General features: G+C 45.9%; 1 protein-coding gene across 1 annotated transcript in view; it reads right to left on the bottom strand.

Moving 5' to 3' along the window:
- Positions 1-2,195: 2,195 nt before the first annotated feature.
- Positions 2,196-27,183, bottom strand: part of dhx36 (DEAH (Asp-Glu-Ala-His) box polypeptide 36) — a 93,158-nt gene continuing 68,170 nt past the window's right edge. Inside the window, 8 exon segments of the mRNA XM_072473797.1 lie at positions 2,196-6,116; positions 8,093-8,245; positions 11,446-11,566; positions 14,987-15,077; positions 15,190-15,289; positions 16,359-16,442; positions 18,947-19,033; positions 20,386-20,559. Of these exon segments, the coding sequence (XP_072329898.1) occupies positions 5,943-6,116; positions 8,093-8,245; positions 11,446-11,566; positions 14,987-15,077; positions 15,190-15,289; positions 16,359-16,442; positions 18,947-19,033; positions 20,386-20,559 (984 nt within the window). The 3' untranslated portion in view covers positions 2,196-5,942.

Here is a 27,183-nt window from a genome sequence, read left to right as displayed (position 1 = left end):
AGGTCCGATCAAGGACAGTAGCGGGAGATTGTGTATTGAGTCTGAAGAGATAGGAGAGGTCTTGAATGAGTATTTTTCTTCTGTATTTACAAATGAGAGGGGCGATATTGTTGGAGATGACAGTGTGAAACAGATTGGTAAGCTCGAGGAAATACTTGTCAGGAAGGAAGATGTGTTGGGCATTTTGAAAAAGTTGAGGATAGACAAGTCCCCCGGGCCTGACGGGATATATCCAAGGATTCTATGGGAAGCAAGAGATGAAATTGCAGAGCCGTTGGCAATGATCTTTTCGTCCTCACTGTCAACAGGGGTGGTACCAGGGGATTGGAGAGTGGCAAATGTCGTGCCCCTGTTCAAAAAAGGAACTAGGGATAACCCTGGGAATTACAGGCCAGTTAGTCTTACTTCGGTGGTAGGCAAAGTAATGGAAAGGGTACTGAAGGATAGGATTTCTGAGCATCTGGAAAGACACTGCTTGATTAGGGATAGTCAGCACGGATTTGTGAGGGGTAGGTCTTGCCTTACAAATCTTATTGAATTCTTTGAGGAGGTGACCAAGCATGTGGATGAAGGTAAAGCAGTGGATGTAGTGTACATGGATTTTAGTAAGGCATTTGATAAAGTTCCCCATGGTAGGCTTCTGCAGAAAGTAAGGAGGCATGGGATAGTGGGAAATTTGGCCAGTTGGATAACGAACTGGCTAACCGATAGAAGTCAGAGAGTGGTGGTGGATGGCAAATATTCAGCCTGGATCCCAGTTACCAGTGGCGTACCGCAGGGATCAGTTCTGGGTCCTCTGCTGTTTGTGATTTTCATTAATGACTTGGATGAGGGAGTTGAAGGGTGGGTCAGTAAATTTGCAGACGATACGAAGATTGGTGGAGTTGTGGATAGTAAGGAGGGCTGTTGTCGGCTGCAAAGAGACATAGATAGGATGCAGAGCTGGGCTGAGAAGTGGCAGATGGAGTTTAACCCTGAAAAGTGTGAGGTTGTCCATTTTGGAAGGACAAATATGAATGCGGAATATAGGGTTAACGGTAGAGTTCTTGGCAATGTGGAGGAGCAGAGAGATCTTGGGGTCTATGTTCATACATCTTTGAAAGTTGCCACTCAAGTGGATAGAGCTGTGAAGAAGGCCTATGGTGTGCTCGCGTTCATTAACAGAGGGATTGAATTTAAGAGCCGTGAGGTGATGATGCAGCTGTACAAAACTTTGGTAAGGCCACATTTGGAGTACTGTGTACAGTTCTGGTCGCCTCATTTTAGGAAGGATGTGGAAGCTCTGGAAAAGGTGCAAAGAAGATTTACCATGATGTTGCCTGGAATGGAGAGTAGGTCTTACGAGGAAAGGTTGAGGGTGCTAGGCCTTTTCTCATTAGAGCGGAGAAGGATGAGGGGCGACTTGATAGAGGTTTATAAGATGATCAGGGGAATAGATAGAGTAGACAGTCAGAGACTTTTTCCCCGGGTGGAACACACCATTACAAGGGGACATAAATTTAAGGTGAAAGGTGGAAGATATAGGAGGGATATCAGAGGTAGGTTCTTTACCCAGAGAGTAGTGGGGGCATGGAATGCACTGCCTGTGGAAGTAGTTGAGTCGGAAACATTAGGGACCTTCAAGCAGCTATTGGATAGGTACATGGATGACGGTAAAATGATATAGTGTAGATTTATTTGTTCGTAAGGGCAGCACGGTAGCATTGTGGATAGCGCAATTGCTTCACAGCTCCATGGTCCCAGGTTCGATTCCGGCTTGGGTCATTGTCTGTGCGGAGTCTGCACGTCCTCCCCGTGTCTGCGTGGGTTTCCTCCGGGTGCTCCGGTTTCCTCCCACAGTCCAAAGATGTGCGGGTTAGGTGAATTGGCCAATGATAAATTGCCCTTAATGTCCAAATTGCCCTTGGTGTTGGGTGGAGGTGTTGAGTTTGGGTATGGTGCTCTTTCCAAGAGCCGGTGCAGACTCAGGGGGCCGAATGGCCTCCTTCTGCACTGTAAATTCAATGATAATCTATGATTAATCTAGGACAAAGGTTCGGCACAACATCGTGGGCCGAAGGGCCTGTTCTGTGCTGTATTTTCTATGTTCTATGAATCACCTGCAACATTCCCGTCAGCACCTCCCCTAATTATTTCTCACACAGCACGCGCGGCTCACGGGGGAAGTGACGGCACCAAGAAACAGAGAGAGCGGCTTTCGGTACGGTAAGGACTTTAATGAGGAAAAGAAATACAAATTCTTGGACTATGTAAAAAGAACAGCCATTGCAGCTTAATAACGGTCACAGAAATAAATACGGTCTACAAAACATAAACGACAAAATTCAAGCCAGAACATCTCAAAGGAAAGCATTGTGTATCTCATCGACATAACAGGAATGATTACGACTACAGCATGACAGGGAGGGCACTGTGGTCTTCTGGCAACACCCAAACCAACACTGTGCAGCAGACTGCAACTTCAATGGTCTCAACATCTCATGGGCACGGGTACATGGGCAGATTAGCATTTAATGTACAACCTTTGTCCAATAATCTTCCTCGACATTGCAGCTTAATTTGGCTCTTTCCCTCCGGGCCGGAAGACGGCACCCCACCAACAAAAGTTTGTCCTTTATTTTGCCCAACATGCAGGGCTTCCCTCAATACGAAGAGGGGCTTTGGAGCAATTCATTGCTTTTTGCCGGCATTCATACCCATTGGGTACAGCTCGTTGTTATGCCGGCTGAACTCATGCAGAGAGCACAGAGTTGCTGAAACGAGCCGAATGCCCAGAAATCAGAATTCTAATGGAAATTTCTCGGGTCTTGGGCCGAGATCTTGCTCCATCTCCTTTGGAAGGCAAGTTTCATACTCAGTTATTACGTTCACCAAAAGGCCGAGGAGGGCTTTGTCATTCTTTTGGGACATGATCAAGTGACTTGGCATTGCATGCGCCTTTGAGATAGCTAGGATTGACCACTATTTCATAATGAATTGGGGAGTGAGGCTTGAAGCCCATTAATAATCTGTCTGATGTCCGATAAAGAGTTTCACTTCAACAGCTTCAACCCCTCTCGACTCCCCATAGACTGCCTGCCAGATAGACTAGAAGCAGCGATACATGGCCAATACGATAAAAATGATGGCAAAGTAGATCGGGGCCAATCCCCAGTTGGAGCCTGATCAGCTGAAACACAAGGTCAATGTAAATTTCTGCAAAGATACTCAATGCATTAACATCGGGGGAAGTGCTTAAATGTCAACCGAGTGCAAGACTTGTTTTTTCATAACACCTCAATTTCTCAGAAACATTCTGAGCGGCTTGAATTGTTAACCAACTGACGACGATGTGAGTATTTTCATCAGCCATTTTGTGGACATCAAGGTCGCACAAGTGGTAATGAGGTGAACGACCTGTTAACTCTCTTTCTGGCAATGTTGTTTCATGGAAGGACGTTGAACGAAGGGCACTGGGAAAACCTTTTACTTTCTTTGAATAATGGGATCTTTAATGTCCCACTGAATCACAGGCAGATTAACTCTGACAATGACGCACCCCGCAAAACACCGCAGAACTAGCCTAGATTATGTGCTCAAGTCTTGGGTTGGAATTTGGGAATTTGCTTGTCTCACATGGCATTTGCTCACAAGTCCATGATGTGCACTGGTGGACTCAAAGCAGCACTAACAGCAGGGGGTCCATGATTAATCTAACCGTTGCAAACCCCCACACATTATGGCACATTGAAGAGAGGCCACTTGAGCTGTGACTTCTGCGATGTTCCTCGGCAATGCTGGTGCTCTACAAATGATCGCTTCAAGGCCACTGCGATCTGAATTGCTGCCGGCCGGGACCAATGGCAAGGTAAGGCCCACGTGGACTACAGCAGTTCAAGGAGGCAGCTCACCACCACCATTTCTTTTTAAAAAAAATATAAATTTAGAGTACCCAATTATTTAATTTTTTCCAATTAAGGGGCAATTTAGCGTAGCCAATCCACCTAACCTGCACATTTTTGGGTTGTGGGGGTGAAATTCACGCAGACAGAGGGAGAATGTGCAAATTCCACACGGACAGTGATCCAGAGCCGGGATTCGAACCCGGATCCTCAGCGCCGCAGTCCCAGTGCTAACCACTGCGCCACCGTGCTGCCCTACCACCACCTTTTCAAAGACGACTGGGGATGGGGCAATAAATGCTGGCCTAGCCAGCGACGCCCACATCACATGAATGAATAAAATCGACAGGCAAGGTAGGCCGTCACAAAGATAAACACTTAGCACAGGGAAATGGAGGCGAAATCCAAACTGAATAAAATAAAGTCTTTAAAACTTCAAGTGTTAAATTGCCAGGAAAGACTGCGCATTCTAGGGTTGTATTCCTTGAAATGTAGAAGGGTAGGGATGATTCCAAAGTTTTCAGGATGTTAAGGAGAGCAGGTAAGAGTTGAGAGAAAGAAATTATTTCCAACGATTGGCAGCACAGGATTAGGGAACATTTAGTCCGGAGATTCGGGCCAGGTCTTTCAGACGCAAAATTAGGAAACACTCCCACGCGCGAAGGGTAGACGTGTGAAAGTTGACGCCAGATCGTTTGTTAATGTTAAACCAGAGACGGATATGATTTTTGTTAACAAACCCCGTTAAGGGCTGTGGGGCAAAGGTGAGCATATGGAGTTATTGCCGTGGTCCCCGCGGAGTGGCAGGCGAGCCTCAAGGGGGCATAAATGGTCTCATACTGCTCCTTTCTTTAGGCCCAGGGAAATGGACCCCACTAATATCAGGCAACTGAACCATGAGAAGGGGGAGGGGGGGGTTAATTTGTAGCTACACTTGCCATCGTAACAATGCTGGATGCTGGTCCTCCCGGGCTCAACTTCACTGTTAATCAAACTAATGGGGGGGGGGGGGGGTGAATTGGTATTTCACTGGGTCATTTGGGATTCCCATTCGGAGAGTTTTGTTAAAATTACCACCCATGGCTTCAGTTAGCGGCAACCCACAAGAGGGGAGGTTCTGGATAATGCAGCAAAAGTGACCAAGGCCAAATGATGAAGGATGACCGGCCCCTCTGATTTTCTCCTTGGAATTCTGGATGCGACAGAGGGGAGCGTCCACTGGCCATTTTTACTTCCAACTATACCAAGACTCAGAGCTTTGGGTTCGTCATTTTGTTTTTAAACAGGGGTTAAAGTAAATACTGAAGCAAAACCATGTGGGGCAATGCTGCTTCAGCCGGGATCAGTGCTAAATTAACCCCCCCCCCCCCCCCACCAACACCAGGGAAGTGCTCAAATTTTAAAGTATTGCAAAATTAACAGACTGCAAACAGAAGAGAAAATGAAAAGGACTGTGGGTGCTGGAAGCAGACAGCAGCTGCACCAACATCTGGGAAGAGAGAGGAAGGGTTAATGCCTCGGGTACAATTTCGGCTCGACGCATGGTTCCAATAAGGGGTTCCCACGTAAATATTATCCTCGACACTGTTCGGTTTAAGTGCATTCCCTGTTCTGACTCTAATTTATTTCCTTCATTTCAATCTAAAATTCCAACCTCTGAACTTTTCCGGGATGGAGAGGGGGGGTTGGGGCACACTTCCCATTACAACCTAGAATTAGAAAGCACAGTGTTTTATTCAGGAGGATAATAAACAGAGGACAATAAACGGAGGACAAAGCTATTCAGCAGAACTGTCCTGACATCATCAAGGTGTCACACCCGCACCCCCTTCTACACTCCGAGGCAGAATGTAGCTACACTTTTCAAACACATCAGGCATTTTATTCTATTTGCACAGGCCGATGCAATCTTACCAATGAGACCCTCGGGCATATTTTCCAAAACCTCTGTTCAGTTAGCCAAAAAAACGTCAATGACACAAAACAACTCTGCACTTGTGAGCCACAATAAAGTGTTTCAAGCTCAGCCTGAACCCCTCTAGAAAATCAGGTATTGTAACTTCAGTAGCTCTGGAATCGGGGTGTGTAGTTCTTCGCGCTGGCGTTGTCTTGCGTGGTTATTAAGTCTATGATTGCTGAAAGGACAGCACAGTCTTTCGATCGATTATTCCAATCCACGGGTCGGGGCTTCTTAATTTTATCTTGCAGAAGGGCGTCCAGTTCCTTCTTTAGATCCTGCGGTGAGGGAAAGGCCTCAGCATGAATACAAGTGCAGCACATGACATCGTGGAAGCCCACAACAACCAGCAAACCTTTATCTAGAGATCTGACTACACCTGCAACTGCATTTGGGCCAGAAGAGGTCTTGTTGGACCAGTTTTTCCTTCACAAGATGCAATTGCGAACTTAAGAACTAAAGACGTTCCAGACAATCCTGAAAAGAGTTGGATAATTAAGTTTGTGTGATTTCACCCACGTGCTTCTTGCTAAGCTAACGGCCAACTGGTCTTGACGTTCAGTGGCCAAGTGGCTCTGTACTCCTGAGCTAAATAGACCCAATCAGTTGTGAAACAAGATCTCAAATGACTGCAGTGTTGCAAATGCTACAATCAGTCACTGGGCGAAGAGTCAACGCGCGATGTAAAAAAAAACCTATTCCCAAATCTTCATCACTATCTAGGGACCCTTTGCAAGGAAGCACGTGTGTGAAAGTGAGGGCTGAGGTGGGCTTGGGAGGTGGCACTCAGACACTCACTGACGCTACATTTGTGAAGAATGATCAATCAATGCAGGGCACAGATGAAATGAAATGAAATGAAAATCACTTATTGTCACAAGTAGGCTTCAAATGAAGTTACTGGGAAAAGCCCCGAGTCGCCACATTCCGGCGCCTGTTCAGGGAGGCTGTTACGGGAATTGAACCGTGCTGCTGGCCTGCCTTGGTCTGCTTTCAAAGCCAGCGATTTAGCCCTGTGCTAAACAGCCTCTATGCCGAGCATCTGAAGAGCCAGCTCTCAAACAACAGTCACATTGTGAAACAGCTTGAATTAAAGTCACTGTGTGTGACTGGCTCGCCTAAAGCCGGTCTGGTCAGTATGCCGGTAGCTGCAATTTTGCCCTTTCCTTGAATCACCGTCAATCTTTCAGGATTTTGGTTTCCACAAAAGGAAAAACGTGGTGCAATTTCCCACGACCCCAGGGAAACTCCCAGTATCCCACTGAAATAAAGGCAGGATGCAACGAGTGCAGTCATTGTGGCCCTGACTAGAACACTCAACTCCGACCGTAACCTATAAACTGCCAAGTCAAATTGAGAGAGTCAATTCTGAACTAGCAGCGAGCTTGAGGATTCGTATCAGACTCACAGCCCACAACTTATGATCAGATTGCAAAGGCTATAATTAGGCTGACGTGCACTAATCAACTCAATTGGGACTTTAATAAGTTAATGAGGGATGTGATTACCCATTTGTAGTGTGTCTGTGCGTCTCACTGTTTCACACTTCAGGGATTAGTACAATTTAATTGATATAAAGCAGTGTTTTTCTGCGGCTGTCACAGAAACAATGCTGCCGTCCGTTATTATTTCTAGTGAATAAGTGTGTTCACCGTGTTAAGTAATGGGTTCAGAGACATTGCAATTAGTTGTCTCATTTATGTTAAGTATCCATTAATTGACACTGATATGTAACGGGGTTTCAGGTGGCCTCTGTCAGGTGATGTATAGTTAGAGTTTTGTGCAAAGGCTGTTGGAATGAAATAAATGTGTGTTTGTGAAAAAGGAACAGAACTTTAGACTCTTCATATCACAGCAACTAAAACGTCTAACACACCGCACCTCCCCACCAGGATATATTGGCCTTGGAAGGTGTGAAGCACATTCTCTGGCATGATACGGAGGCTAAAAGTGTCAATTTGCAAAAATCAAGCAGTATAGGTGAGATTTCTGGGAATATTGAAGACCAAGTTGAGTCAATTCCAATGATAGAGAGATGCTATACCCTATGCTGGAGGGAATCCTGAACAAAGGGACCATTAACCTTAAAAGTTAGAGCCACGTCATTTAAAGGGGAGCACTTTTTCACACTAGGTTAGTGGAAATCTGGAATACACTCCCTCAAAAAGTTGCAAGTTGGGGGTCAACTTCAAAACTGGACTGGATACATTTCAAACCAGTGTCACAATACAACTCCCAATTTTTGTTTTTTTACCTTTACTAAATGGGCTATTCTGGATGGCGACTGGAACACAATCCATTCATCCACAGAGATGGTCTCCTGGCCCTGTTCCTTCTGTATCGAGATATCTCCTCCAAAGAACAGCAAGGAGTAAGGGGAGACCTCGGTGCAATCATACAGGTAGATCTGTAAAACAGTCAAGATATCAAGGTCCTCAAATAAGTACATGCCAGCAACAGTATAGATGAGGAAGACCCCGCGCATTGAGAACCAGATGATCAGATGCATTCTGGTTTTAAATGCGCAGTGAGATCGGGCAAGGGTAGGATGAAATTCAGTGTCAATATCCCCACTGAAGATTGGGCCGTCACCATTCAATAGCAATTAGGAAAACCGATGGTGGGTGCACCCAGTCTTAGGTAGATTGCCCCAGGGCAGCACTGCCGGCTCCGAGCTGCAGACCCCTCAGGTTTTGTTTTCTTATTTAAAATGCTTGCCTACTATGGGGAGAGGGAAAATCAGTCTTGAGGTGGGTGGTGGGGGGGGGGGGGGGGGGGGGGAGGAACACACAAATGTAAGGTCATGCACTTTGGAAGGTCTAATACCAGGTGGGAAATATATAGTAAATGGCAGAACCCTTAAGAGTATTGACAGGCAGAGAAATCTGGGTGTACAGGTCCACAGGTCACTGTAAGTGGCAACGCAGGTGGAGAAGGTAGTCAAGAAGGCATACGGCATGCTTACCTTCATCGGCAGGGGCAGAAAGTATAAAAATTGGCAAGTCATGCTCCAGCTGCATAGAATCTTAGTTAGGCCAATTCTGGTCGCCGCATTACCAGAAGGATATGGAGGCTTTTGAGAGGGTACAGAAGAGGTTTACCAGAATGATGCCTGGTATGGAGGGCATTAGCTGTAAGGAGGGGTTGGATAAACTCGGTTTGTTCTCACTGGAACGACGGAGGTTGAGGGGCGACCTGAAAGACGTCTACATAATTATGAGGGGCATGAACAGAGTGGACAGTCAGAAGCCTTTTCCCAGAGTGGAAGTGTCAATTATTAGGGGACATAGGTTTAAGATGCGAGGGGCAAAGTTTAGAGAAGATGTGAGAGAGAAGTTTTGTTTTTTGTTTTTTTACACAGAGGGTAGTGCGTGCTTGGAGCACACTGTCGGAGGTGGCGGTGGAAGCAGGTAGTGAGGTTTAAGGGTCGTCTTAACAAATACACAAATAGGATGGGAACAGAGGGATACGGATCCTGGAAGTGTAGAAGGCTCTAGGTTAAATGGGCAGTATGATCGGCGCAGGCTTGGAGGGCCGAAGAGCCTGTTCCTGTGCTGTACTTTTCTTTGTTCTTTAATACTTTTTCATTTGGGGGCGGCTTGGTGGCACAGTGGTCAGCACTGCTGCCTCACATCACAGGGACTCGGGTTCAATTCCGGCCTCAAGTGACTGTGTGGAGTTGGTACACTCTCCCTGTGTCTGCCTGTGTTTTCTCTGGGTGTTTCGGTTTCCTCCCACAGCCCAAAGATGTGCATGTTTGCTGAATTGATCATGCTAAATTGCCCCCTTAGGGGGGAGTTGCAGGAATAGGGCAGGGGATTGGGCCTAGGTAGGATGCTCTTTCGAAGGGTCGGTGCAGACTCGATGGGCTGAATGGCCTCCTTCTGCACTGTTGGAATTCTAGGAGTTGAGAAAACCGTAGGAATGAGGTATGCGTCAAACAGATTAGTAATAAATGTCCCCTGATCATGCTCAATGTAAACACTCAAGGTTTTACTTCAAAGTTTGCAACCAAGCAGAAGGGAGGGCGATGTGTGTCCAAAAGGACAAATGGTCCCCCAGGCACCCAACGTTCTCTCAATGTTCCCAAAGTAAGAACGTTTAGGCTTGAACGCAATACACTGTATTCCAGAAACACTACCCAGAGTGATCCAAAGGCCAGGGATCCTGCCATCTACCCACCTAGGGAAGAACAACTTACTTTTGGAAGTGTTTTTCACAACTTTCTGTCAAAGAAGCCCATCTGAAATGATGTAATACAGGGAAATGTGGCCATCAATCTACATAGCAAATTCCAAAAAAGAGAAATGGTGATAATGGCCGGAAAATCTGCTTCAGTGATATTAGTTGAGGGATGAATGTTGGCCAGGACACTAAGATCTCCCTCGTCCTTTAAAATAGTGCACAAGAGTACAGTCTCAGTTTAGCGTCTGATCAAAAGAGGGCACAACAGTGCAGTACTCCCTCGGCACTGCACTGGGGGGGTGTCTATACTCTGCACTCAAGTCTCTTTACTCGGGTTTGAACAAATATCATCCGGCAGTGGCGTAGTGGTATTGTCACCTGACTAGTATGCTCTGGAGACCCAGGTTAAAATCCCGCCACTGCAGATGGTGAAATTTGAATTCAACACAAATCTGGAATTAAAAGTCTAATGAAACCATTGTTGAATGTCATATAAACCCATCTGCTTCACTAAAGGAAATCTGCCGCCCTTACCTGGTCTGGCCTACATGTGATTCCAGATCCACAGCAATGTGGTTGACTCTTAACTGCCCCCTAGGGGAATTAGGGATGAGCAATAAATGCTGGCCCAGCCTGAGACGCCCACTTCCCATGAACAAATTTTTTAAAAAACCGTGAGAGAGGAGAATGCGATCATCAAGCCCGGAAACACACGGCGCCCCCCCCCCCCCCCCCCCCCCCCCCCCCCCACCCCCCCCCTTGCGGCTGATGTTACAGCTCCAAGAACCTCTTTAAGAAGAGACAAGGGTACGAGAGATAGAAAGCCAAGACTTGGAACGTCTGCAGTCATGATATTTCCACAGCGGGTGGCACGGTGGCACAGTGGCTAGCACTGCTGCCTACGACACCGAGGACCTGGGTTCGCTCCCGGCTCTGGGTCACTGTCCATGCGGAGTTTGCACATTCTCCCCGTTCCAGAAAAAAAAAATAAAAGAGAAGAAAGAAGAATAACGATACACTGCTTGGGTTTCATCCCCACAACCCAAAGATGTGCAGGTAGGTGGATTGGCCACGCTAAATTGCCCTTTAATTGGAAAAAAATAATTGGGTACTCTAAATTTATTTAAAAATGATATTTCCAAATGTAGTTTGAATCCAATAAGAGGGTTTTGGAACAATGAATATTTCACTAAAACCATCACAATCCAGTGCCTATAAGTGCACTGTGGGATACAATCAAAATGCTCTCAGTCCTGTTGAAAGCAACAGACGGGAATATCACAGGCTGGGGTTTCAGGAAGGACCACTCCCCAGGAGGAGCGACAGGTTGCGGAATTGTCTCTTACATGCATAGCAAAGCTGTACTGTAACAGCTGAGTGATTCAGACAAGCAGAGAGGGAGGCCTTTATAGAAACACTTACACTGCTCGTCCGCATCTTCAAATGATAGATTAACCAGTTATGCTCATATTCACCCTCTTCGGCGTTCACAGATTTTGGATGAATGTTGACTCTTCCATCTGACTTGGTGAAGACTTTAGCCCTGAAAGTACAAAGGAGAGGCCCACCAGGTGGTTAGTGAGATGCAGGGAGTCTAGTTAAAGTTCTTCTCAGAGTAATGGCATATGACCACCTGACAATGCTGGGGCTGAATTTCCCTTGGGATGGGAGGATGGCGTGGCACCCTATGGTCAACAATGGCTTCGGTGGAAGAATCGCAAATGCGGAGAGATCGTTTTGTTTCGCCGGGAATTGCATCCCCCCGACATCACAGTGGAGAGCAAGAGGATCGTGGGAAATAATGCCATGGAATCTTAAATATTTCGAACATAGAATAAAAACACAGAATGCTGGAAAAATCCCAGCAGGTTTCGCTGCATCTCTGGAGAGAGAAAGAGTTGACATTTCGAGTCCGCTTTTTCTCGCTCCAGATGCTGCCAGACCTCCTGGGGCTTTCCAGCATTTTCTGTTTTTATTTCAGGATTCCAGCATCCGCAGTATTTTACTTTTATTTTGGTGCTTAAAGGTTTCTGCCTCTTTTTACCAAATCACTTTCTGTGTATGTCCAAAAGGAAAATGTCTTTCATTGCTTGGTATTGATCACCCCATGGGGGCCGGTTTAGCTCACTTGGCTAGACAGCTGGTTTGTGATGCAGAGCAAGGCCAGTGCCGCGGGTTCAATTCCCACTGAGATTATTCATGAGGGTCCCGCCTTCTCAATCTTGCCTCTCGCCTGAGATGTGGTGACCCTCGGGTTAAACCTGCACCAGTCAGCTCCCCCCCCCCATGGTCATCTGGGACTATGGCGACTTTACCTTACCTATTGATCACTCTCAAGAGTGGAGGAACCACCAGCTGTAATTTGCTTCCCACCCGATGTAGTACTAATAAAGAGTAAATGGTCTAATTATGTGACCAGGATACCTTTCAGGCCAGGGATTCCCTTCCCCATCTCTGCTAAGTGAGTTAAGTGTTGGTCTCTACTAACTGACCTGGGCTGGGGAGGGGAGGTGAAAAATAGGCAGGGTCCCTGGCTGATGTCATCTGGCCTTTTCTGGAGTGTGGCAGTGAGCATTGTGTATGATAATATAACTGCATTTGAATGTGAGACTGCATGGATACACACACCGATGTGTGTGAGAATACACGTGAAAGATTGCGTCTGCACGCTCATGAAAGCAGATGTAGAAGAGATTAGAGAGGATTTTGACACTTTTCTCATCAATGTAAAATGGGCTGTCATCAATCATAAAGATTAGCAATTTGTGAGAGCTATCCTGAGGGTGATCGGTGTGTTTCACTCCAATAGGAGCATTAAGAGCAGCCTTCATGGGGAGATAGGAAAAAGGGAAGCACTCTCCTCCAGCAGGAACTGTGAGGCTCACAGCTTGCTATCTTGTCCAGCGGACATTATAGAGGACAGGCAAGTGGGACAAGTTCATGTTTGCTCCGCACTCCATCTAGTGCTGCATCTGAGAACTGAAGGGACTCCGTCAACAGTGGGAAACTGACCAACAGACAACCCTGGAAAACTGAGCAGTCAAAATCACCAGCTGGAAAATAACACTGAAAGCGGCCTAAACAGCTTGAATTGCATTTATTCTGTTTCTGTCTCATTCGCGTTTCATTTCAATGAACCTAAACATTCTAAACAAACAGATGAGATAAACACTGATAAATACCTGGCAATTAAAGCAACATGTTGAACACCTATTTAAAATTCTATTTTCCAAAACCAAATAACAAAATTCAAACACTGGCTTTCAAAGATATACTACGATCAAGGGATTCATCAACAGCCTCATTGCACATATTTGCAGTCATCTAACATGCTTTATATCGCAGGTGGGCAGTATAGCTGGACAGCAGCAAGCCAAAGTCCAATGGGGTGGGGATGAGGGTTTCCACATGTCTCACTAACAGACATTAACTTGATGGAGCAAACAAACCGGATCCACTAAGTGTCAACTGGCTGTTTAGTGTCGAACCGTAGAAAAATTCCGGCGTAGAAAGAGTTAATTCAGTCCTAATTGTCAGCGCCGGCCAATAGAAAAAAGAAACTAGCCGCTCATTTTAATCCCATTTTCCAGCACCTGGTCCATTGCCTTGCAGGTTACATTACATCAGATGTAGATCCAGGTACTCCTAAATGTGTTGAGCATTTTAGCCACATCCACCAATCTCGGCGGTGAATTCCAGACACCCACCACCCCCTGGGTGAAAAAGGCTTTCCTCATGTCCCCTCTTAATCCTTTCACCAATCACCTTAAATCTATGCCTCCTGGTAACTGACTCCACCAAGAAGGGGAAACAAATCTTTCTTGTCTCGGCCTTTCATAATTTTGTTCACCTCAAGCCTCACTTAGCCTCCCCTGTTCTAAGGAAAACAACCCAGCCGACAAAATATTTCCTCATGGCTACAATTTCAAGCCCTGGCAACATTCTTGTCAATCTCATCCAATCTTGTCCAAAGCAAGTATGTCCTTCCTGTAATGTAACCATCATTAAATCTCTGCTTTAGCATTCAATACTTGCCCGATAAAGGAAAGCATTACATATATTTTCCTGACCCACATTGTCCACCTGCCCTGCCACCTTCAAGACCTGTGGACATGCAGTCCAGGGTCTCTCATTTTGTCAACCTGTCTCAATAGCTTCCCGTTTTTAGAGTATTCCCTTGCTTTCTTAGCCCACTCCAAATGCATTAACTCACACTTTGTCAGATTGAATTTAATTTGCCATTTCAACAAGTCGCAACATCACCTCTGGGTCAGGGGTCCAACTTGGATATCAGGGCTTCAGCCTAAGACTGACAGTTCAGCCCAGCGCTAAGAGGAATGTGACACAGCTAGAGAGGCTGCACTTTAGAAGAGACGTCAAAGCAAGGACCTACCCATTTTTTCAGGTTAACTTTAAAGACGCAATAAGAAAATCAGCAGGGTCATAAATCTGGAAGATTGAAGTCAAATGAGCTGGCTGAACTTCGGAATGCCGGAATGTGGCGACTAGGGGCTTTTCACAGTAACTTCATTTGAAGCCTACTTGTGACAATAAGCGATTTTCATTTCATTTCAGAGACACAAATCATAATTGAAGTCTCCAGGCGTTTGCAACAGAGGTGTTACAGCAGATTTTTGAGAGGTTACCCCAGTGGCATTCTTCTTATTGCGTAGCATTGGCAACACAAGAAAGAGAAGTCACTCAGCCTAAAACCTCTCAGCCTGTATTTATGTCCCACACAAGTCTCGCCTCACTGTACTGTATCTCACTCACTCAGCATATTCTTATTTTCCCATCTCTCCTGTACGTATTCAGCTTCCCCTTAAAGATATCCAAGCTTTTCCCCTCAACTACACTTTGTAGTAGTCAGATCCAGATTTGGATTTGTTAGTGACCATCTTTTCTTTATGACTCAGGTTCACATTGTCACGTTGCACTGTTCATGAAAAAGTAACTTGCTCACATTTTTCTCTTCTTGCTGAAACTTGGCCGTATTTTCGCCACTTTCGGATACAAGCCCGCACAAACCACAGCTTTAATTAACTTCTCGTTGTCTGTTGGAACAGAACACATATTATTCCAGAACAGCGACGGGAAAGCAAAAAAAAAAGAAAAACGGCTTCAACTCTGCTGAGATTTTAAATGGGTTTTGCTTTCGTTAATTACCTGAATTTATATTTGCCTTGGGATCTCTGGGATTTTTGCTGCTGACAAAACCAGCCACCAGCAGGTGTTCGGCAAACTGTGCTTTCATGTTATGAAGCATCTGCGGGGACACATTAAGGAAAAGGCTATATCAGAACACTTCCCCACCACATCAGAGACCTTCTTTAACCGCCTTAGTAAAGGACCCCACACGTACAAACTGGTACAGCGAAAGACTGGGCACAGAAGTGACCACAAGTTCAGTACAGATAACAACACATCAGCACACTGCAGAACAAGGTGAGGTCTCGCAGGAACATTAGCAACAGGTCAGTCGGGACTTAGTACCTGCTCTGTCATTCCGTCAGTCCGTGGCTTGTCTGTACCACAACTGCACTTTCCTGCCTTTGCTCCACATCCCCTGATGCTCTTCCCCAACAAAAAACATTGAACAGGAGTCAAATGGACTCAAAGTGTTTGTTGTTTTTTGCTCCACTGATGCTGTCCGACCTGCTGAATTTTTCCAGCATTTTCTGTTCTCATTTCAGATTTCCGCAGGATTTTGCCATGTATTATTTTAAAAATCTATTTATCTCGGTCTCAAAGTTATGTTCAACAGAAAACCAGTCGGGTGTTCAGAGTGTCTGTTCCCTGGAACAGGCTTCATAAATCTCACCCTCTTTTCCAACTCCCTCGGTTCCCAAAACCATTTTAAACCCAATCTTTGATTGTTCCTTCCAATAGTTTCTGACCTAATTTGACATCTGTTTTCCCAGCCCATTTTAGAGTTTTGAATCAAGCAGCACAGGGAGTGGCCATTCAGCCCCATGCCCGTGTCAGTCATTTAAAGAGCCAGCCAATTAGCCCCCATTCCTGCTGCTCTGACCAATTAACTCCGCCAACCTTTCATTTCAAACTTATATCCAAAGGTTACTCCTGAACCGCTTTCTCCATCCTCTCCGGCAGTGCATTCCAGCTCAGAGGAATAATTCTCATCTCCCTCCTGGCTTTTCTTTGACGATTACCTTAAATCAGGATCCTCTGGGTACTGGCCCACCCACCAATGGAAACATCCCTTCCCCATTTACTCTCGCCAAACTCTCAGACTTTTGAGCGCTTAAAATAAATCTTAATTCAACCTTCTCTGTTCGAGGGAGAAAAATCACAAGATCGTTACACAGGTTGGTTACCTGCAGATTGTTTGGAGAAAGGAAGTATTCCCAACAGTAATCTTTCTCTGACCTGAAACCTCTCCTTTTCGCCTCTTCCCAGCCCTGAAAACAGAAACATTCATCAATCAGATCACATGCCGGTACCGGAAGGTTCTGAAAGCGGGTATTGGCGATGGCAAATCAGAGTCGAGAAAACAACCTTTTTGAAGGGTAAATACACAAAAGAGCAATGCTCACCCCTCTGAAAGAAACGGAAGGTCCAATATGTTGGCTGTGTGGAAAGGCAGATGGAATGCCATCGACAGCAAGACAAAATGGACATACAAACCTACTACGTCGGTGGGAGGACTCGGCCATTGCGCCTGCCCCACCGTTTAATTAGATCATGACAACACGCCCTTTGTCTTCCTAATCACGTGCTATGCCTTCATACTAATTTTTTGTAACTTCTAAATGAGGACGCCATGATTCCTCTGTAGCTCATGGGTTCTGTAGTCTCTCCATTTAAACATAGAGTTTCTATTCTTCCTGCCAAAGTGGACAAGTTTACATTTTCCCCACATTATATTCCATCTGTCAAATCTTTGCCCATCCACTTAACTGATTTATATCCCTTTGCAAATGCATTTCCTCTTCACAACTTACTTTCCGACCTCTCTTTGTGTTTTGGGCAAATTTAGCAACCATACATTTGATTCTTTCATCCAAATCAGTGATATAAGTTACAAATAATGGAGGCCTCAGCACTTGGGAATTTGCACGTTCTCCCAGGGTCTGCGTGGGTTTCCCCCCACAGTCCATGTGCAGGTTAGGAAGGCTGCCCATGCGCGGGGGTGACGGGGCCAGGGTGGGATAGTGGGCCTATGCAGAGTGCTCTTTTGGAGGGTCGGTGCAGACTCGATGGGCTGAATGGCCTTCTCCTGTACTGTAGGAATTCAATGGATAGCACTGATCCCTGTAGCAATTTACCCATCACAACTTGTCAACCCATGACCCACTTACGCCTCCTCCGTTTCCTGTTTGTAAACCAATCCTCTATCCGTGCTCATATGTTGCCTGCTAGACCATGAGCTCATCTTCCGTGTGTAGTAACTTTTGGTGCGGCACCTTGTCAAATGCCTCCTAAGAATCTAAGTGCAAGGCAGCCACAGGTTGTACTTTATCCTCAAAGAATTCCAATAAATTAGTCAAACACAATTTCCCTTTCACAAAACCATGTTGACTCTGCCTGATTGCATTGATATTTTCCCAAGTGGCCTGCTTTAACCTCCTTAATAATGGACGCCAGTAATGCAGTCCCCAAGAGACGGAGGGAAATAAATCCATGGAATATAAAACTGAACTGAAGCTAATGAGGAAACTGACGGCTGTGGTAATCTGGTTTTGGAAACTGGTTAACTTTGGGCCTTATTGCCCAAACTGAGGGAAAAGAAAAAAATCTCATTGGGATTCGCACTCTTTGGTCAGAAACAGAGGATAGTCCCCTTCCCTGGATTCAACCCTAGCTACTGCCCCAGCAAAACCGTTTCAGTTTATAAACGGATAGAGTAAGAGCTTTGCTGCACCCTGCATCGCATTTTCCTAAAGTTTGGAAACATGTTATGCTATGTTACTGCGCCCATTAACATTCAATAGTGTTAGCCATGGCTCAGTAGGTTGCACTCCTACCTCAAAGATGGAATGGGAAGCATTTGAAGTCCCATTTCAGACAGATGAGCACAGGGTCAAAACTGACCCTTTCAGTGAAGCGCTGCAGGATTGCAGCAATGTTGGAGGTGCTGTCTTGCAGATGCGATGTTAAGCCAAGGCCCTGTCTGCGCCTCGTTTGAACGCAAAAGATCCTGTGGGTGGCACAGTGGTTAGCGCTGATGCCTCACAGCGCCAGGGACACAAGTTCAATTCCGGCCTCGGGACACTGTCTGTGTGGCGTTTGTACGTTCTCCCGGGTGCTCAGGTTTCCTCCCACAGTCCAAAGATGTGCGGGTTAGGTGGATTGCCTGTGCTAAATTTCCCCTCAGTGTCCAGAGATGCACAGGTTAGGTTAGTGGTGGACACTTGTAAATGGGCAGAGTGCTCATTCGAAGGGTCGGTGCAGACTCGATGGGCCGAATGGCCTCCTTCTGCACTGTAGGGATTCTATGGAAAGCAGGAGTCTTTTCCCCAGCGTCCTCGCCAACATTTATCATTCAACCAACATCACGTTAAACGGATAACCCAGTCATCATCACATTGCTGCTCACAGGAGCTGGCTGTGTTCAAATTGGCTGGCACATTTCCTACAGTGGCTACATCTCAAAAGTACTTTCATGGCTGCAAAGTGTTTTGGGACACCCAAGGCCATTAAAGATGCCATAGAAATGTAAATCTTTCTTGTACTTTACATAAAAGTAGAAAACAAAATGCTCAGATGACAACATTGCTAACAGGTTTTTGGACGTTTTTTGAAAAACAAAAAGAGGGAAGAACTGGAGCTCCACGGTTTCTGGCAAAGAGACAAGACCCAGCATTTCACCCCATGAGGTGCTGCCGGCTTACTGAGAGTTGTCAACAGCTCCTATTTCTATTTCACATTTTCAGCATGGGTTGTATACTGAAGCATTACCTACCTTAAACGCATTGACCACCGTCAGATGGTCACTCCGAGACTGCTTTGACAATTCTCGGCGTTTTGCATCTGCCAGTTTCTCTTTACCCTGCCAGTAGCACAAAAGACAGCAAGGTTAATCTGGCAGCAGATATTCGCCGCTGAAGAAACTTTTAACTTTTTGCAAACTTCTTGCTCCATCCTATGCTGTTAGAGAAAGAACCTTCACCCTCAAAATATCAAAGCTCTCTGAAATATAGCATATTTTACCATTAGGGGCTGGTTTAGCACAGGGCTAAATGGCTGCTTTCAAAGCAGACCAAGGCAGGCCAGCAGCACGGTTCAATTACCGTACCAGCCTTCCCGAACAGGCGCCAGAATGTGGCAACTAGGGGCTTTTCACAGTAACTTCACTTGAAGCCGACTTGTGACAATAAGTGATTTGCATTTCATTTTTCCATTTTCATTTCCCTCCACTGCTCTATCACATAGATAGTGACTGCACTGCAGAAGCAATCCATTGTGCGAACCATTTTGATAACATGATAAAGTGTTGCATTCCTATTTCTATTCAATTTGCCCTAAAGCAGTATTCCAATGCTCGGTGAGGAATAAGCCCACAACGTGACCAGACTATCATCAAGTAAATAAGGTGGAGATATACCGAGATCAGCAAAATAATAGTTTAAATGTATGGGTAACTCCCCAGCTGCAAGTCTCCAGCAATAGCTCTGTGGAGGCTCAGTACAAATTTAATAAGACCATCTTCAATTCGAGAAGTGAGGGGTTGTATCTTGAATTCATTTTCCCTGCTTCCACAACCCTAAATATCCTTGCTTACGCAGATCGATTTGCAATCGGCTTCAAAAGTATTTGGGAGGGAGGAGGCGGCGAGAGAGCTTCAGATTTCCACTTCCCTCATGTAAAGTGCTTCCTGGCTTCATCCTTGAATATCCGAGTCCTAATTTTAAGGGTTTAGTCCCCTTCGTCCACATCAGAGGAATTTTGTTTTTCATTCATGAGGGCTTTACAATAATAGCCCATCCCGAATTGCCTTGAGTGAGCTCAGAGGGAATTTTAAGAGTCAACCACATTGCTGTGGGTCCAGAGTTACATGTAGGCCAGACCAGATAAGGACAGTAGATTCCTTTCCCTGAAGGACATGAGTGAACCAGATGGGTTTTTACGTTAATTGACATTTTCTAATTCAAGATTTTCATCCTGCCATGGCGGGATTCAAACCCAGGTCCCCAGGCTTTAACCTGGGTCTCTGGATTACTGGTCCAGTATAAATACCACTAGGCCACTCAGTCTACCATCTCAAATCATTTAATCAAGCTTTTAAAATCACTCCTTAATATTGGTGCACAATGGAATGCAAGCCTAATCAATGTAACAGTTTGTCATAATTTAACCCCTTTAGCCTTTAACACCATTCTGGTCATCATCTTGTGGCTTTACCAATGGAATGACAAACGGATCCTTGAAACTGAGGCTGGCTGCGATGGTGAGGACAGGATCCAAGCAGCACAATAATGCTCCAAACAGAATCATTTTCCCGATGTGGGGCTCCACTGGCAGGCGGGCCAAATGGACGCCGAGCGGAGTCAGCTCTTCATTCCTGTCCAGGGCATTCTGTCAGAAAGAGGAAGAGGAAATTTAAAAATCTTCAGTAAGTTCCGCAAACGTCACACAATTTGTTACAAAAGGAGAAGTAACAAAACAAAACCTTTCTGCTGATGACCACCCGCGCGCACAGAATTGTTACAGTGCAAGAGGCCTTTCGACCCATCGTGTCTGCACTGGCTCTCCGAACAAACATTCCACCTATTGCCATTCTCCTGCCTTATGCATGCTTTAGATTTTTCCCACTCGTTTTTAAGGTCAGTTTTGAGGTGTGCAAGTGAGAAGGGAGCATCACACCCCTTCCACTACCAGTACACCATGGACTATCTACAGGACTCTCAGCAGAGATTGTCTTCTCAGACGGTACCCTTCAAACTCGTGACCTCCGCCAGTTAGGACAAACGTCAGTCGGCCTGCGCGGGTAGGCCAACAGAGTTGCCCTCAGGATCCGCAACATCATGCCAAATTGTGGGCATATATTGGCTGTTCTTTCGTCACCTTCGGCCCAGAATCCTGAATCTCTCTACCCAACAGCACTGTGGGGGAGCCCTTTCACCTCAGGCTGGAGTTGTTCAAGGAGGTGACTCAGCACCGACTTCACAAAGGTAATTGGGGATGGATGAGAAATGCCATCCATGCATATTCTGATAATTAATAACTAAAAGATGTCATGGCCGTGAATTGAATTTGATTTGTCACGTTTACCGAGGTACAGTATTGTTCTGCGTACAGTCGAGACAGGTCGTTTCATACATGAAGAAACACAAGACATGCATAAACATACAACGTAAATACATAGTGACAGGCATCAGGTGAGCATACAGAGCTTAGTACTATTCAGTAAAGAAGATGCATGAAGAGATCAGTTCAGTCCATAAGAGGGTCATTCAGGAGTCTGGTAACAGCGGGGAAGTTGTTTTTGAACCGGTTAGTACTCGCTCTCAGACATTCGTATCTCCTGCCCAATAGAAGAAGTTGGAAGAGAGAATAACCCGGGTGGGAGTGGTCTTTGATTATGCTGCCCACTTTCCCAAGGCAGCGGAAGGTGTAGACAGAGTCAATGCATGGCAGGTGGATTTGCGTGATGCACTGGGCTGTGTTCATGACTCTCTGAAGTTTCTTGTGGTGTTGGGCCAAGCAGTTGTCATACCAGGCTGTGATACAGTCACATAGGATGCTTTCAACGGTCCATCTGCATTAAGAGTCAATGTGGACACTCCAAATTTCCTTAGTTTCCTCAGGAAGTATAGGCGCTGTTGTGCTTTCTTAGTCGCAATAAACACGGCAACACAAGCTACTGTGAAAATCCCTTAGCCACACTCCGGCGCTTGTTCGGCGACACAATGTCCAATTCATCTAACAAGCACCCCTTTCAGGACTTCGAGGTAGGAAACCGGAGCACCCGGAGGAAACCCACGAGAACATGGGGAGAAGGTGCAGAATCTGCAGACAGTGACCCAATCCGGGAATCGAACCCGGGTCCCTGGCGCTGTGAAGCAGCGGTGATAACCACTGTGCTATAGTGCCTGATAGCCGAGCAACGACTCCTGTTCGGATGGAGATCGGCAGCGCCTCACAAGGCCTCAGTTGGGGACCAAGTGCAATGTGGCAAAGTTTGCAGACGACACTAAGATAAGTGGTAAAGCAAAAAGTGCAGAGGATACCGGAAGTCTGCAGAAGGATTTGGATAGGTTAGGTGAATGGGCTAGGGTCTGGCAGATGGAATTCAATGTTGCCAAGTGTGAGGCTATCCATTTTGGGAGGAATAACAGCAGAATGGATTATTATTTAAACGGTAAGATGTTAAAACATGATGCTGTGCAGAGGGACCTGGGTGTGCTCGTGAACGAGTCGCAAAAAGTTGGTGTGCAGGTGCAACAGGTGATTAAGAAGGCTATCGAGTTTTGTCCTTCATTGCTGGAGGGATGGAGTTCAAGACTCGGGAGGTTATGCTGCAATTATATAAAGTGTTGGCGAGGCCACATCTGGAGTATTGTGTTCAGTTTTGGTCTCCTTACCTGAGAAAGGACATATTGGCACTGGAGGGAGTGCAGAGGAGATTCACTAGGTTGATCCCAGAGTTGAGGAGATTAGATTATGACGAGAGGTTGCGTAGACTGGGACTGTACTCATTGGAGTTTAGAAGGATGCGGGGGGATCTTATTGAAACATAAAATTATGAAGGGAATAGATAGGATAGATGCGGGCAGGTTGTTTCCACTGGTCGGGGAAAGCAGAACTAGGGGGCATAGCCTCAAAATAAGGGGAAGTAGATTTAGGACCGAGTTTAGGAGGAACTTCTTCACCCAAAGGGTTGTGAATCTCTGGAATTCCTTGCCCAGTGAAGCAGTTGAGGCTCCTTCTTTAAACGTTTTTAAGAAAAAGATAGATACCTTTCTAAAGAATAAAGGGATTAGAGGATATGGTGTACGGGCCGGAGAGTGGAGCTGAGTCCACAAAGATCAGCCATGATCTCATTGAATAGCGGAGCAGGCTCGAGGGGCCAGATGGCCTACTCCTGTTCCTAGTTCTTATGTTCTCAGACTGGCTGGCCAGCCTCGCGGAATTCCTGAGGCTCGAGAAAATCAAATTTGCCATCAGAGAGTCGGATGAAGAGTTCCAGTCCAGGTGGAAGCAGTTCACCGCCATCTTCAAAGTTTGTGACCGTCACAGTCTGTGACAGTTAGGGGGGGTGGGGGGGGGGGGGGGGGGGCAGAGTTTGGGAGCTTGAGGAGGGGTGGAGGAGGGGGGGTACGAGGGGATGAGAAAAGAGAGGAAAAGCCAGGAGAAGGGCGGGGCTGTGGATAGAGACTTGGGTGGTGGTGGGGGGTCGGGGGGAAAAGAGGGTTGCATCCATGTTACAACAGGAAGATAATAAAGTGTTTGCACTACACCTGTGGCACAGGTGCTTACAAGTGGTATTAATGTGACGTTGGGGAAATGTCTTCATCTAATACTGTACTTAGTAAATATCCATTTTTAACATGTTGCTATCGTGCATTTTATTTGTTTGTTATAAATGAAACTCTTCAATAAAAATATGTTTAAAAAATTCATCGAGGTGTCTTCCAGTATATGCAAATTCACCTCACCAAATTGGTTGTCAGCATAGTTTTTAGCATAATGAGAATTATTTAGTAAATGTTGTCCAATCGCAGAATCTCATCCAATGTTGGACACGTTGTTTTGAATTTTGTAAGCAAGGGCTCTTTGGGTATGGTCTGTATCGGGGCCTGTTGCAATCAATGGAAGGGAAATGCTGTTTAATACGACCGCCGATCTTTGGGATGTACACCCTACACATCTAGCATCACGCTGGCACTGAAATTCATCACTCACTTGTGTGATAGTCAGAATATTTTTTTGGCTTGATGGCATCATCATGTTCGTGGCGAATATCACACATGGTAGCAGTGTGAAACAGCTAGCTTCACCCATTACTGAGATCTCTTGCCCTCCCAGAGTAATCAGAGGTAGACTGGGCACTTTTCCGGGCTGAAAGCGAAGGCCGCAGGCCCACCCACGAGTGTGCGCGTGAAATATAGTGAGTGACGATCTCATAAGGATAGCCCTCATCCCACAGGATGTCTTTTTTGGAAAAAAGAGAAATTTTTCCAATTAAGGGGCAATTTAGTCTGGCCAATCCACCTACCCTGCACATCTTTAGGTAATGGGGAGAATGTGCACACTCCACATGGACAGTGACCCTGGACCGGGATCGAACCCTGGTCCTCGGCGCTGTGAGGAAGCAGAGCTAACCGCTGCGCCACCATGCCGCCCCCTTTCCCCCACAGAATGTCCTTCATGCGCCCAATTTCAGCATCAAGCTTACATGCTGAGCAAATGGCTGTGCTCTATTTACAAGGATGTTGATAAGGCCAATCTTATGGTGCGTGGAACTGTAAGAACCCCAACATTTAACAATCCATTGGCCCCTATTCTTTGCAGACGGAAAGAACATGTGCACACATTGCACCTGTTTCAACTAAACAAAATAAGGGATAGCCATTCGCTGGTTTATTCCTCAGTGCAATGTCTTGATCAGACAGACGCTGCCTGAACAAAGAACAAAGAAAAGGAACAGGCCCTTCGGCCCTCCAGGCCTGTGTCGACCATGCTGCCCGTCTAAACTAAAATCTTCTACACTTCCTGGGTCCGTATCTCTATTCCCATCCTATTCATGTATTTGTCAAGATGCCCCTTAAATGTCACTATCGTCCCTGCTTCCACCACCTCCTCCGGTAGCGAGTTCCAGGCACCCACTACCCTCTGCGTAAAAAACTTGCCTCGTACATCTACTCTAAACCTTGCCCCTCTCACCTTAAACCTATGCCCCCTAGTAATTGACCCCTCTACCCCGGGGAAAAGCCTCTGACTATCCACTCTGTCTATGCCCCTCATAATTTTGTAGACCTCTATCAGGTCGCCCCTCAACCTCCTTCGTTCCAGTGAGAACAAACCGAGTTTATTCAACCGCTCCTCATAGCTAATGCCCTCCATACCAGGCAACATTCTGGTAAATCTCTTCTGCACCCTCTCTAAAGCCTCCACATCCTTCTGGTAGTGTCTGGACCAGAATTGAACACTATACTCCAAGTGTAGCCTAACTAAGGTTTGATACAGCTGCAACATGCCTTGCCAATTCTTATACTCAATGTCCCGGCCAATGAAGGCAACCATGCCGTATGCCTTCTTGACTACCTTCTCCACCTGTGTTGCCCCTTTCAGTGGCCTGTGGACCTTTACACCTAGATCTCTCTGACTTTCAATACTCTTGAAGGTTCTACCTGGTTTAAATCTTCAAACAATGCCCATGGCAGTTAACTGTCAGTCACCATTAACTGGTGCATTCTCCATGGCAACACCTCCAGCAACCAGAGTCAAAATGCCAACCAATCAGCACTCTTTCTTATACACTATAAAGTTGTTTCCCCTGACATTGGCATTCTTGTGATTATGAGTGTAAGACGAAAAACTTCGACAAAATGTCTTTTTTCAGCATAAATAAATGTTGCAATTAAATGAGAATGATGAAAATACATTTTACAACATATTCTCTGTCACTTTCTAAAAATTCACTCTTGGCATATCAGCATCAGAAGCAAGACCGGCATTTATTGCCCACCCGATTGCCCTCAAGAAAGTAACGGCAGGCCTGGTTCTTGAGCTCTGTCGCCCACATGATGAAGGTGTACCCATGATGATGTTGGGTAGCAAGTTACAGGATTGTGACTCAGTGACAAATAATCCCAAACTGTTTAGGGTTAAAATCTTTAGATGGTGGTGCTCTGCAGTTCGCAACAGACCATGGAAGCTGCCTTGGCAAGTGGCTAGTGCACCTTGCAGCCAGTGTGTGCAATGCAGGGCGATTAGAATGTTCAAGCAGCGGAAGGGGGCTGCAAGATTTCAAAAGGTTAATTATGGTAATCAATCACAGGGCAATCTAATTCACTCAGCACAGCCTCATCATATGAAAATAAATTGAATAATAACAATAATAATCTTTATCACTGTCACAAGTAGGCCTACGTTAACACTGCAATGAAGTTACTGTGAGAATCCCCTAGTCGCCACATTCTGGCGCCTGTTCGGGTACACAGAGGGAGAATTCAGAATGACCACACTGCCCTCTCAAACACTGACCTAATCCCGCTCTTGCCCAATGACTCTAAAATGCAGTGGAACAAGATTGCTAACTGCAGTACCTCTCACTCCAATACATGCCAGAGTTGGTTCAGGCTACGACTGAGTAAATAAAGAGAAATTGTTTCTAATGGGTGTAATATTAAAAACCAGATGTCACAGATCTAAGGCTGGCAAAAAAGCACCAGGCAACATGAGGAAAAACCTTTTTACGCAACGAGTTGTTAGGATTTGTAACAAAACTGCCGAATTGGGTGGTGGATACAGATCCAGCAATAGCTTTCAAAAGGGAATTGGTCCAATACTTGATAGGGATTGGGGACTAATTCGACTGGCCGACGAAAGAACCGGTACAGACTCGATGGGTCAGTCTCTATCTGTGCTATTCTATGATTCTAACTTGAGTCGCAACGACACAGTCACTTAGTACCAGTAGCTTTATTATTTCATTGCGAGAGGGCTTGAGTTCAGGAGCAGGGGTGTCTTGTTGCAGATATACAGGGCCTTGGTGCGACCACATTTGGACTATCGTGTTCAATTTTGGTCTCCTATCCTGAGGAAGGATGTTCCTGCCACAGAGGGAGTGCTGCAAAGATTTACCAGACTGATTCCCGGGATGGCAGGACTGACACACGAGGAGAAATTGAGTCCGTTACATAGATTATCATAGAATGTACAGTGCAGAAGGAGGCCATTCGGCCCATTGAGTTTGCACTGGCTCTTGGAAAGAGCACCCACCCAAGGTCAACACCTCCACCCTATCCCCATAACCCAGTAACCCCACCCGAAGGGCAATTTTGGACACTAAGGGCAATTTATCATGGCTAATCCACCTAACCTGCACATCTTTGGACTGTGGGAGGAAACCGGAGCACCCGGAGGAAACCCACGCACACACAGGGAGGATGTGCAGACTCCGCACAGACAGTGATCCAAGCCGGAATTGAACCTGGGACCCTGGCGCTGTGAAGCAATTGTGCTAACCACAAT

The sequence above is a fragment of the Scyliorhinus torazame genome, chromosome 14 (genome assembly GCF_047496885.1).
Source record: "Scyliorhinus torazame isolate Kashiwa2021f chromosome 14, sScyTor2.1, whole genome shotgun sequence".
Classification (NCBI taxonomy): domain Eukaryota; kingdom Metazoa; phylum Chordata; class Chondrichthyes; order Carcharhiniformes; family Scyliorhinidae; genus Scyliorhinus; species Scyliorhinus torazame.
The sequence above is the reverse complement of the archived record's forward strand: the minus strand, read 5'-3'. Positions and strand labels throughout refer to the sequence as shown.